At 43.4% G+C, this 12,920-nt stretch overlaps 1 protein-coding gene across 2 annotated transcripts in view; it reads left to right on the top strand.

Annotated features, from left to right (window-relative positions):
- Positions 1-11,988, top strand: part of LOC135093638 (ecdysone-induced protein 78C-like) — a 28,838-nt gene extending 16,850 nt beyond the window's left edge. The window contains exons 2-10 of one of the 2 annotated variants that reach the window (XR_010263438.1): positions 1-4; positions 558-699; positions 1,795-2,012; positions 2,539-2,686; positions 4,684-4,847; positions 7,163-7,342; positions 7,606-7,812; positions 8,919-10,283; positions 11,848-11,988. The exon at positions 1-4 is cut by the window's left edge and continues 136 nt beyond it. Coding sequence is in view for 1 of the 2 variants with exons in the window: in XM_063993075.1 (XP_063849145.1) it covers positions 1-4; positions 558-699; positions 1,795-2,012; positions 2,539-2,686; positions 4,684-4,847; positions 7,163-7,342; positions 7,606-7,797 (1,048 nt within the window). In the remaining variant the exon portion in view is untranslated. Of the gene's footprint in view, positions 5-557; positions 700-1,794; positions 2,013-2,538; positions 2,687-4,683; positions 4,848-7,162; positions 7,343-7,605; positions 7,813-8,918 lie in introns of both variants that reach the window. The other variant, XM_063993075.1, reaches the window with a different exon arrangement.
- The last annotated feature ends 932 nt before the right edge of the window (positions 11,989-12,920 follow it).

Raw genomic sequence — 12,920 nt, 5'->3', positions numbered from 1 at the left:
CAAGGTATGGGCCGGTGCTGGTGAGAGAGAAAGAGTGTGAGTGTGTGAGAGAGTGAGAGAGTAAACATATGTGTGAGAGAGTGAGAGAGAAACCATGTGTGAGAGAGTGAGAGAGAAAGCATATGTGTGAGAGTGAGAGAGTAAGCATATAATTATGTGAGAGAGATACCATATGTGTGAGAGAGAGAGAGAGAGAGAGAGAGAGAGAGAGAGAGAGAGAGAGAGAGAGAGAGAGAGAGAGAGAGAGAGAGAGAGAGAGAGACAGTGTGTGTGTGTGTGTGTGTGTGTGTGTGTTTTGGGAGGGTATTGGGGGTTGGAGTGAGAGAGGGAGAGAGAGAGAGAGAGAGAGAGAGAGAGAGAGAGAGAGAGAGAGAGAGAGAGAGAGAGAGAGAGAGAACAATAATGATCTAACTACCTCACCTGTCTATCCTCACATGGTCTTATTATTCACCTGGTCTATCTGTCTCACCTGTCTATCTTCATGTGGCCTCATCACTTCACCTACCTGTCCTTACATGGCCTAATCAGCTCTCTTCCCCCCATTCCTCCTCCTCCAGGGTTTCTTCAGACGCAGCATTCAGAAGCAGATTGAGTACCGGTGCTTGCGTGATGGGAAGTGCCTGGTGATCAGACTCAACAGAAACAGATGCCAGTACTGCCGCTTCAAGAAATGCCTTGCTGTGGGCATGTCCAGAGATTGTGAGTATTAAATATCATACACTTCCTGTCTAAAGTATCGTGCATTATAAGGACTTTATGGTTGGTGGCCTGTCATAGATATTGTACACTCCTGGTCAAAAGTGGTGGACTGTCATAAACTTTGTACACTCCCACTTAAAGGTATCATATTTAGAAGAATATAAGAACGTATCATATTTCACCTTGCCTTAACTTACCTAGAAATTGATGGATAAACTGATAGGTAGATACATACATACATACATACATGGGTAGGTAGAGAGATAGATAAACAAACAAATGAATGAATAAACTAACCTATTTTAGCATACCTTACCTTATCTTAACCTAACCCAATACACAACCCTACCTACCTACTCCTTACACACACACACACACACACACACACACACACTCGAGGGGCCTTTAATTAAGCACAAGAACACCTGTTATGACTACACTTGAGGAATCTTTAGGTGTAGCCACGGTTACCTGGCAACACTCACCCCACCTGTCTATTCCCCAAGTGTACATATTGCAGCACCACACAGCCAACACAGGTAGCTTTAATCAGTCCATCACTCTACCTGTAATCTGCACCACCTCACCTCAGTAATATTACCTGTAGTGGCTGGGAAGTTAGTGTTTTGTTATATTTGTTTGTTTTATTTATTTGTTAGTTTAGTTTTGAGTTTCAATGGAGGTTTTGATGTTTTTTTTAATTCCTTTTTTTTCATGTGTGTGTATTTATTTTTTTCTGCTTTAATTAATTTAGTTGTTTGTTTATTTGTTTATTTGTTTTTTGTGTTAGCACTTTTTTTCTTTTTGTTTTCTGTTTTCTATTGATTTATAAGACATTGCTATTATTTCCTGTTTCTTTTCTTCTTATTATTATTATTCTTATACTCCTTCTATCTCTTCTCATCTTACTTTTCAATCCTCTCTTTCTTCTCCCCATATACTCTCACCTCCCAAATCCCAGTGTCTCTCCCTCCTTCATCCCAACATCTCTCCCCCTTCCTTCATCTCAGCATCTTTTCCCTTTCCTTCATCCTAGTGTCTCTCCCTCTTCATCCCAGCATCTCTCCCTCTTCATCCCAGCATCTCTCCCTGCAGCTGTGAGATATGGCCGCGTTCCCAAGAGATCACGAGAGAGAGAGGGTGACGGGCGTGGTGATGGGGGGTCTGGGACGGCTGAGGGTGTGTCCCGGGAGGTGGAAAACAAGCAGCTAGCAATCTATGACATCATCCTCACCATCTCTCAGGCACATCACGCCAACTGCGCCTTCACTGAGGAGAAGACCCGTGCCCTCGTCAGGAAACCAATACCTTTTGTGAGTGTTTAGGGATGGGGAGAGGGAAGGAAAGGTGGTTTAGATGGGGAGGTGGTATTTTATTTATTTATTTTTTATTTATTTATTTTTTTCGGGTATTGTTTAAGAGTTGTATTTCATCTCTCTCTTTCTATCATGTTTTCGTTCTTTTTGTTCTTGTTCTTTATTTTTTTCTGTTTTAGAGTATTTACCCTCTATTTCCTCTCTCTCTTTCTCTCTGTCTTTCTCCTTTTCTTCTTTCCTGTGCCTTTCTCTTTTTCTTGTCTCTTATTTTAATCTGTCCACCTCTATCTCTCTCTCTCTCCCATTTTTCTGTCAGTCTTCTCTCCTCTTTTCTTCCTCCCCATATCCTCTTCTCATTTCTCTTGCTTTCCATATCCTTTCTTTATCTCCCTTTCCATCTCTCCCTTTCATTTCCTACTTTCTGTATCCTCTCTCACTCCCTATCCTCTCCTTCCCTCCTATACCCTGTGCCTCTCACCTCAACCTCTCTTGTTCTACCCTAACCCAAGTTCTATCTTCCCAGAACACGGCGGAGGTGACCAGTGACCCTGAAGTGGCCTCCTCTACCGTGGATGCCCTGGAACAGCAGAAGATAAGCATGTGGCAGAGCTTTGCAGTGTTCATGACGCCCTCTATACAACGTGTGGTGGAATTTGCCAAGAGAGTACCAGGTAAGAAAGAGGACTTGACTTTCTGCTTTCTCTCACATCTATTCTGTCCACCTGCCTAGTGCAAGAGTTAAGTGGTATTGTTATGTCTTTCATTCATTTTTTGCTGGTAAACTGGAACTCCCTGCCTGCCTCTGTATTTCATCTTACCAAGGCTATCTGCCCTCTCTCACCCCTAGTCTGTCCATGTCCCTAATGTAAGAGTTATCCAATATTCTAAATCTTTCACTCCTTTTCTCCCCACCTCCCTAATGCAAGAGTCAACCAGTGTTTTCAGTCTTTCATCCCTTTCACTGGTAAACTCTGGAACTCCCTGACTTCATCAAGACAGTACCAGGGGAGGGAACATAAGACCATAAGAACAAAAGAACACAAGGGTTGGTGCAGGAAGCCATCAAGCAGTCCCTTTATAAATCATGCTGCTCTCTCTCTCTCTCTCTCTCTCTCTCTCTCTCTCTCTCTCTCTCTCTCTCTCTCTCTCTCTCTCTCTCTCTCTCTCTCTCTCTCTCTCTCTCTCTCTCTCTCTCTCTCTCTCTCTCTCTCTCTCTCTCTGCTTTTGTAAGGTGATAATAGCCATAGCAGAAGTAGTAATAGTATGAGGGAAAGAGTGAGAGAGAGAGAGAGAGAGAGAGAGAGAGAGAGAGAGAGAGAGAGAGAGAGAGAGAGAGAGAGAGAGAGAGAGAGAGAGAGCGCTGAGAAACAAGGAAGAAATATAAAAGTGAGGATTAAAGAAAGTAAAGAAGAAAGACGTAAAGAGAAAGGGAGAGAGAGAGAGAGAGAGAGAGAGAGAGAGAGAGAGAGAGAGAGAGAGAGAGAGAGAGAGAGAGAGAGAGAGAGAGAGAGAGAGAGAAGCAGAAAAGAATAAAAGGAAAACTGACAGACAGGAAAAAGGAAATAACGTAAAAGAACAAAACAAAATGGAAAGGGAAAGAAAAAGGAAGAATAAAAACAAAAATATATAAAAATTCAAGAAATACAAAACACAGAAAGAGAGAAAAAGAACAATGCATTTTTTTTCAGCTTTTATTTCACTTTTTTATTCATTCATCTAAAAAAGTTGAAAAAAATCAATAAAAAAATTACCAATATTCTTAAAAAAAATCATATCATTGTCATGTCTAACCATAGTATTCTGAAATGCTCTGCTCTCTCACTATGACTTTCTCAGATAATTAGCCGGGCTCTCAAGAGTGTTTCCCCTGTTAATAATGTAGAATTGTTTTTAATCTGTCACCAGGGACTGCCACGTGTAAGCCTGGTCACTTATTGCAGCTTCCCTTATTTCTTATGTTCTTATGTTCTTATGTACTAGAACTGAAAGAATACCCTTAAAAACCTGTGTCACTTCAGCACAACTACATTTCAAGACCACAGACTGAAGTGACACAGGTTTTTAAGGGTGTTTTTACAGTTCTAGTGACAGATTAACAAGATTTTTCATTATTAACAGCAGAAACACTCAATGACGTGGCTGATCATCTCTGTGACATTTGAAAATAGTCATGGTGAGAGTACAAAAGAGAATCAGAATTTATCTCTTTCTTTCATTCTAACTTTTCTCTCTCTGCAAATTTCTCTTTTTCTCTCTTTTCTCTCCCTTTAACCCTCTCTTCCTCTCTCCCTGTTAAACCCTTTTTTCCTTTTTTTCCTCTCCTTGTAACCTTTTTTTCCTTTTTTCCTCTCTACAAAGCTCTTCTTTCTTCTCTTTCCCTCTCTCATTGCCTCCTTTTCTCTCTACAAATCCTTTTTTGCTCTCTCCCTACAAACTTCTTTCTCTCTCATTCTCTCCCTATAAACCTCTAATTTCCTCTGTTTCCCTACAAGTTTCTTTCCCTCCCTTTCCTTATAAACCTATTTCCCTTTCATTCACTCCCTACAAACCTCCTTCCTTCTCTTTCTAACCCTGTAAACCTCTAATTCCCTCAGTTTCTCTCCTTACAAACTCCTCTGTCACTCCCTCCTCCCTCCCTGCTCATCACCACCTCTTACTGCACACACAGGGTTCTCTGAGCTGTCCCAGGACGACCAACTGATTCTGATTAAGGTTGGCTTCCTGGAGGTGTGGTTGACGCATGTGAGTCGGATGGTCAGTGCCCTGGACAACACCCTTACCTTCAGCGACGGCTCCTATGTGACCCGCACCCAGATGGAGGTCATGTTTGATGTGAGTATTGCTTCTGTGGGTCATGGTGAAGGCTTGCATTGCCTCTGTGTGTCATTGGTGTGAGTAATGCTTTTTTACTTCAGTATTTTCATTTCCAGCCTTTTATTTGTCTTCCTGTACCAGTTTCAGCTCACAATGTTCCTCTTTTTTAATGCTTTCTTATTCAAACATCTGTGAGTCTTATGTGACTAATACTCTTTGGGATTTGGTGGCTTGTATGAGTTTCCTTCAGTTGTGTATGTCCCTTGCACCTTCCAAAACCACCTTCTTGTTCTTGTTCCTCATCTCTTTGACTGTTTTCTAGAGTGAGTGAGAGGTTGGTGCCTTGTATGAGCCTCCTCTGCATCCTTCTCTGTGCCTCCCATCGCTTGCAGTTCCACCACAGATCCATCAGTTGAGGGGATGGACATTTCACAACCAAGGAGAGGATGTGACCTACCTTTCATAGTAGCATCACACTGTCCTATCATTTACTAACATGCCTCTGGTCAGTCTAGTGGTGACATCTAAACAACAAGGCATCTCAGCACTGCAAAACACACACAGCATCACCTATCCACACTGTACATTGCTCCTACACTCAAGTACAGGCTAAAAATTCATTATATTCAGCATCCCAGCTTTATCTATTCTGCATTCCAACCTGATTTTAGTCTCACTGTAATCTTTGCAATGTGTGACCTAAATTGTTGTTGATTTCCTGCTCTTACAAATTGAACTGTGTAAAACTGTTGTGCTTTTAAACATTGCTTGAGTTGTGAGTTTCCAGAGAGAGAGAGAGAGAGAGAGAGAGAGAGAGAGAGAGAGAGAGAGAGAGAGAGAGAGAGAGAGAGAGAGAGAGAGAGAGAGAGAGAGAGAGAGAGAGAGAGGGCTGGGAGGTGTTGTAATATGGTGTATGGAGAGAAGGAGGAAAAGGAGGAGGTGGAGGAGGAGAGAAAGGTGTGATGGTTGGTTAGTGAAGTGTGAAAACTATTGAGAGAGAGAGAGAGAGAGAGAGAGAGAGAGAGAGAGAGAGAGAGAGAGAGAGAGAGAGAGAGAGAGAGAGAGAGAGTAGTGATGGGTGGTCAGTGGAGTGTAAAAGATAGTAAGATAGAAGCAGAAGGAAGTGAATTAATGGTTGGTATGAATGGAGAGAGAGAGAGAGAGAGAGAGAGAGAGAGAGAGAGAGAGAGAGAGAGAGAGAGAGAGAGAGAGAGAGAGAGAGAGAGAGAGAGAGAGAACCCTCACTTCCCATTTCTTCATTATTTCTATTCTATCTTTCTCTCTACTTCCCATTCCTCCTTTCCTCTTCTTACTCTCCTCTCTGCTGCTATACTTACCTTTTCTCTCTTCTCTTCCTCCTATCTTCTTCCTTTGTGTTCCTTAGTGTTCCCACCAAGCCTTATTCAATTAAACTCAAACTTCTTATCTTTGTTTCTCTCTGTGTCAAATCTCACCTAACCTTATCTAGTACAGGAGAACCACATATCTTTATCTTCCTTTCTATTATATTCCTTACCAAACCTTAGCCATAGTAGCAGTAGTAGTAGTAGTAGTAGTAGTAGTAATAGTAGTAGTAGTAGTAGTAGTAGTAGTAGTAGTAGTAGTAGTAGTAGTAGTAGTAGTAGTGCTTTCAAGACCTTACCTACACATATTCCCCAGCCTCTCCTCTTTCCCTCACTTAAAAATAACCCCTTTCCCTCTCCATTGTCTTTTGTCTCTCTCTCTCTCTCTCTCTCTCTCTCTCTCTCTCTCTCTCTCTCTCTCTCTCTCTCTCTCTCTCTCTCTCTCTCTCTCTCTCTCTCTCTCTCTCTCTCTCTCTCTCTCTCTCTCTCTCTCTTTCTGTTCCAAACCTAACCTAATCTCACCAAACTATCTACTACAGGTAAAGTTCACATCCTTCCTTATCTTCTTCTGTCTGTTCTGCCCCTCACCAAACCTCCTGTCTATGTGTTTGTCTGTTTCCTGAACCTCACCAAGCCTTATGAATGACAGGAAACATTGCATCTCTGTCTTCTATCCTCCAAGCCTCACCAAACCTTAACTTATACATGAAAACTTCAAATATTTATCTCCCTCTCTATTGCACCTCTCTGCAAAGCTTAGCTGTAAGCTTTGCATTGTATTTTTTGTTTCCTTGTGTTCTGTTCCTCATCAAAGCTTATTTATTGCTGAAAGCCACTTTATCTTTGTTTTCTCTTTATCCTGCCTTTTCACCAATACTCACCCACTGGAATCTCATATCTTTGCCTATCTATACTCAAAGCTTCACCAAACTTTACCCACTACAGGAAAGCACATCTTTATCCTCATCTCTCTCTCTCTCTCACCCACAGGAGGACTTTGTATCAGCGCTGTTCAACTTTGCTCTGACGTTCAACAACCTGAACCTGAACGACACAGAGTTGGCGCTGTTCACGGCCGTGGTGCTGCTGACGGCTGACCGCCCCGGCATTACTGACAGCAAGGCCATCGAACACCAGCAGGACAAAATTATTGAGGCGCTCAGGGTCCAGGTGAGAGGGAGAAGGAGAGAAAGAGAGAATTGATAGTAAATAACTAGATAAACAGAATTTTTAACAGAGGAATCATCAAGAAATAAGTGAGAGAAAGAGACACAGAGAGAAAGAGAAAACAAAAACACAAAAGAGAACCCCCCCCAAAAAAAAAACACCAAAACACACCATAACAATTAAAAACACAGTTAAAACACACCTAAAACACCCCAAAGCAGACACAGATGTAACTTCCACTAACCCTTCTTCTACCCCTTCTGCAGGTGGGGAGGAACCATGCCAGCGAGACGCACCTCTTCCCCAACGTGGTGATGCGGATGCCTGAGCTGCGGCAGATTGGGGCGCGTCACCACGAACACCTCAACTGGTTTCGCTCCAACTGGTCCAGACTCAAGCTGCCGCCACTCTTTGCCGAGATCTTTGACATCCCCAAGTGTGAAGAGGACCTTTTATGAGGGGCTGGTCAATAGGTGAGGCTGAGGAGAAGCTGGGAAGGATTTGGAGTTGTTGTGAGGACTGGGGAGAGGCTGGGGAAGACCTGGGAGTGTTATGAGGGATGGATAATGATTAAGTGAAGCTGGGAGAACTTTATATGAGGAGCTACTTAATAGATGAGGCTGGGGAGAGGCTGGGGCTGTTTTGAGGGACTCGGGGAGACCTGGGGGTGCTGTGAGGGGCTGGGAGGCTAGATAGTGAGGAATTTATGGATAGATGAGGCTGGGGATGTGTTGTTAGGGGCTGGGAAGGGTCTGGGAGCATAAGAGAGCCTAAATTGACAGGTGCTGGCCAATAGATAAGGCTTTGGAAGACCTCTGAGTGTTATAAGGAGGACTGAATTATGATACTGAGACACTGGGAGGATTCAGTCTTAAGGGGCTGTGGACTAGGTGAGGCTGGGATGGGCTGGGATTCTGTAGGACTAAATTATGATAGATAGAACTGAATTGACAAGACTAGGATGGGGCTGGGATACTAAAAAGAGACTAAACTCGCTTATTCATTCATTTTGTCTGTGTGTGTGTGTGTGTGTGTGTGTGTGTGTGTGTGTGTGTGTGTGTGTGTGTGTGTGTAATAATAATAATAATAATAATAATAATAATAATAATAATAATAATAATAAACGGTTTATTATTTAGGCAGTTAACAAACTGAAAATGTACAGAGGGGGTGGGGAAATACTTAACATTAATCCTAAAGGTAAGTCTAATCTAGAAAGGACTATTAATTGATGGCTCGCACCATGGTGGGAATCGCATTGAGTCTGTACCGGTCCGTGCACAGCACCTTTAGGGGCGTTATCTTGTTGTGGTGTCTGGTGGCACGGACCGGGCAAGGCGCGTCAGGCAGCTGGCTGGTCAGGTCAAGCTGGCCGTGGCTGCTCGAGAGCGCCTAAGGTCACACGTCCTGCCTGTGTGAGGTCAAGACCGTGTGTGTGATGTGTGTGTGTGTGTGTGTGTGTGTGTGTGTGTGTGTGTGTGTGTGTGTGTGTGTGTGTGTGTGTGTGTGTGTGTGTGTGTGTGTGTGAAGCCAAACTCCCTCACTCATATACTCACTAATCTTTCCTAATTTTTTTCAGGTGATTAATTAATGAGATAGTGTTTTGATGCCTCACTGCCTCACCACCACCACCACACCACACCACACCACCACAGGGAGCCATAGAGGTTATCCGCCACCACTCATCCACCCACACCTGCCCTCCACTCATCCACCAGCCAGTCACAGTAATAGACTTGACTGGATGAAGAGGAGGAGGAGGAAGGAAAGATGAGGAGGGCAAAAAAGAAGAGGAGGATGAAAAGGAAGGATAAGAGGATGTCTGAAGGAAGAGGAGGAAGAGAGGTACCTATGGATAACCCAGCTGGTATCCTAAATCATTCACAAATCCTTAGGAGGTGAAATAGGATAGATTTGGGTATCCTAGCACTCCTTACCAGTATCCTGCATCCTTCCTGCATGGCATGGGTGGCATGGATGCAAGGATGGTGGCCTGAGAGGTGGACACAGTGGGTAAGATGGATAGGCAAGGCTGTGGCATCCTACAAGTGGTGGTTCCCTTGCTATCCTACAGTGTGGTGGTCCCTGTGCCCTCAAGTGTCTCCTCTGCGATGGAGATCCTTCCTGCCTTATTTGATTACATTACTGCCCCTGCCATCCCCCACAGACACTCCTGCGACCCCTGGAGCTGCCACTGCACCCCTGAGTGTCCCTGAGGGTGACCCTGAGCCAGAGTGCCGAGGAATGGTTAGGGAATGGTTAGGGAAAGCCGCGCAATGAGGATGAGTACAAATACAAGGGTAGCTCCATGTTTCCTTCCCCTCCCGAGAACGGTGGTGTGTATATATTAGTGTGTGTCGGGGGGACGTGTTCTGGAGGCATGCCAGGTGTGACGCAGTGCCTGAGGGGGTGCCAAGCTGCCCCTGTAGTGCCTGATTGAGCCAAGCAGGAGAGGAAGTGAGGACAGAACTTGGCAGATGAATGGATGGGTAGAGACACTTGGCGAGCGATGTGTTGTTGTGTTATGCATTGTGAACACTACTTGTGAAGGGGTACAGGGAAGAACTGCCCCTCCGCTGACCCTCCCTGATCCCTGCCTGATCCCTCACATTCACTAGCACAAAGTATGCAAGGTGGTGGCAACGTGCACAAGCGATCCAATGCAAGTGATCCAAGCAAGTGATCCGAGGCAAGTGATCCAATGCAAGTGATCCGAGGCAAGTGATCTAGGCAAGTGATCCAGGGCAAGTGATCCAAAGCAAGTGATCCAAAGCAAGTGATCCAAGTTGAGTGATCTGAGGCAAGTGATCCGAGTTGAGTGATCCATCCCATCCCTTTCCCTCCAGTTAAAGTGTGCACGCTGGCTGGCTGGCAGGGGAAGATCCGGGAAGATCCATCTCTGCCACTCCAGCTGGGGACACAGGCAGACTAGTTCAAGCCATGTGTGAGTATTGAGTTGTGTGAGGGAGTGTGACTGAAGCAAGAGGTGGAAAGGAAGAGAAGTTTTTGTGATGGCTTAACAAGAATTATGCAGCAGTTTTGTAATTGACAGTAGAGAAATTGAGAGATATAGAGCAAGAGAAGGAGTGTTTTTGATAGTTTAATGAGATTTCTACACCATTAGTTAGGATAACATGTCAGTTTTTGTAATGGAAAGTTGAAAAATGAAAGATGAAGGGTAAGAGAAGAAATATTAATAATTTAGCAAGAATTCCACACCATTAGTTAGGGAAAAATACAGTTGTTTTGTGACAGAAAGCAGACCAAATTAAGATTAACCTTGAGTACAGTGTGAAAGTACAGCAAGTCTTGTAACAGAGTGGACAGAATCAAGAGATGGAAAGTAAGAGAATTAATGTTTGTGATAGTTGTACAAGAATTCTGCATGACAAGTTGGGAAACTACAAGTTTTGTAGTGGAAAGTCGACAAAATTAAGATGATGACCCTTGAGCACAGTGTGAGAACAGTAATGATTGCTGGAGATAGACACAAAAGAAGAGATAAAGAATAAGGCAAGGAATGTTCATGATAGTTTAATTAGAGATTTACACCATCAACATGAATAATACAGCAGTTATGCAGTAAGCAAAAACAAGAGATAAAGAGGAAGAGAAAGAAAATTTGTAATAGTTTAACAATAATTCTATATCGTTGTTAAAAAAAAATTGAGAACAAAATCATCTCTGGCCTTTAAAAAAAATGTTTGAAGAACAGTAAGGAAGGAAGGAATGTTTAAAAAAGAATTAAGAAGTCTATTAGAAGAACAAGGTTTATATTAGAAGCAAACATTAGGAAAAGGAAGGAAAATTAAAGAAAAAAGATTGTGTGAGGAAAAAAAGAGAGAGGCATGATATATTTGAAGGAAAAGAGAAATAGATTTTGAATTGAAGAAAGGTCAAGAGAGAGAGAGAGAGAGAGAGAGAGAGAGAGAGAGAGAATTCAGTTTGCTGTTATATCTGAGATGAAGTAAATGTTTTTGTGACTGTGAAAGAGAAGGAAAGATTTAAGTCAGTCAGTCAGTCAGTCTTGGAAAATTTTACTTAGGTGGACAAAAAGTAAATAAAAGTGTAAAGTGTAGTAGTACAGGGACAGACTAACTTATTCACTCACTTATACTTCAATTACTTATACTTACCATTATCTTTGACTTTTCTGTTCTTTGAATTCTTTGTATTGTTGTATATTTTCTTGTTAGTTTTTTTTATGAGTCAGTTCAGTGCAATATTATTTATATTTTTTTTCTCTCTCTCTCTCTCTCTCTCTCTCTCTCTCTCTCTCTCTCTCTCTCTCTCTCTCTCTCTCTCTCTCTCTCTCTCTCTCTCTCTCTCTCTCTCTCTCTCTCTCTCTCTCTCTCTCTCTCTCTCTCTCTCTCTCTCTCTCTCTCTCTCTCTGCATTCATGTCCTCTTTTTAACTTTCTTATATATCTTATTTATTTCTCTCTTCTGTCCTATTCATGTTTATCTATTCTTTTTTTCATCACCTTTTTATCTTCTCTTCTTTTTTCAGCATTCCTTTCACCTCAACTCTTACACACACACACACACACACACACACACACACACACACACACACACACACACACACACACACACACACACACACACACACACACACACACACACACACACACACACACACACACACACATACACACCTAGTCTTTGTCAGTCTCTCCCTCAAGCACCCAATACTTTACAGTCAGTCAGGAGAGAACAGCTAGACTAGTAATGAGTGAAGCAAGCTGGTGAAGATCTGAGCAAGTCCCGAGTGAGTCCTAAGTGAGTCCTAAGAGCCATGAGTGAGACCCTCCCTCCTGCAGCCTCACCAGGTCCTCTCAGCCTTACACCACAAGACAGGAATGAAAAACAGGAGAGAGAGAGATAGAGAACAGAGAGAAGGACCTTTGCTGTTAAGTTCATTCCCTTGGGGACGCAGAGTAGCAGAGACTGTTAAGCCTGTACTGTACCGCCTAGTGCACAAGTAGGGTATAAAAATTTAATAATCTGTAGGCTTTGACATAAGTGAGGAGTGTGTCTGCTGTTAGTGTCGCCCGGCCACCCAGCGCAGGGAGTGTAGGAGTGAGGGGGAGGAGTGTGTTGGCGCTGATGCAGTGACGTGCCAGCCTATACATGTAGCCTCCCCCTTGTGAAGACTTATATACTTGCCTATACGCACCTAGATATGCTTAGGGTGATGCTATGACCCAGCAGTATACAGTACAAGCAGCAGCAAGTGTAGGTGTTGCCCTTACACCCTTAAACACCCTTAAATACCCTTACATGCTCTTAAACACCCTCCTGTGCCCCAAAAACCTGATTATTAGGGTTTTTGTGGCATCAGGGACATGAGGAGTCCTGCGTGAGTCCTTGCTGAGTCCCTGAGGCATCCCAGCCCATGTCCCTTGCTCCCTCAGGGTTCCCAGGGCCGCGGGGAACGCCCTTTGGCTCCTGGACGCTGGCACTGCTGTCTCCTGCATTCCCATTGGCCGACGCAGTGCCAGGAGCCTTGTGATTGGTGTACATAATGGTGACAGTACCTACTTATTTGCTACAACACAGGGAAACTTATTGGTGACAAAT

The sequence above is a fragment of the Scylla paramamosain genome, chromosome 43 (assembly GCF_035594125.1).
Source record: "Scylla paramamosain isolate STU-SP2022 chromosome 43, ASM3559412v1, whole genome shotgun sequence".
NCBI lineage: Eukaryota > Metazoa > Arthropoda > Malacostraca > Decapoda > Portunidae > Scylla > Scylla paramamosain.
This window is presented reverse-complemented; position numbering and strand designations above follow the sequence as displayed.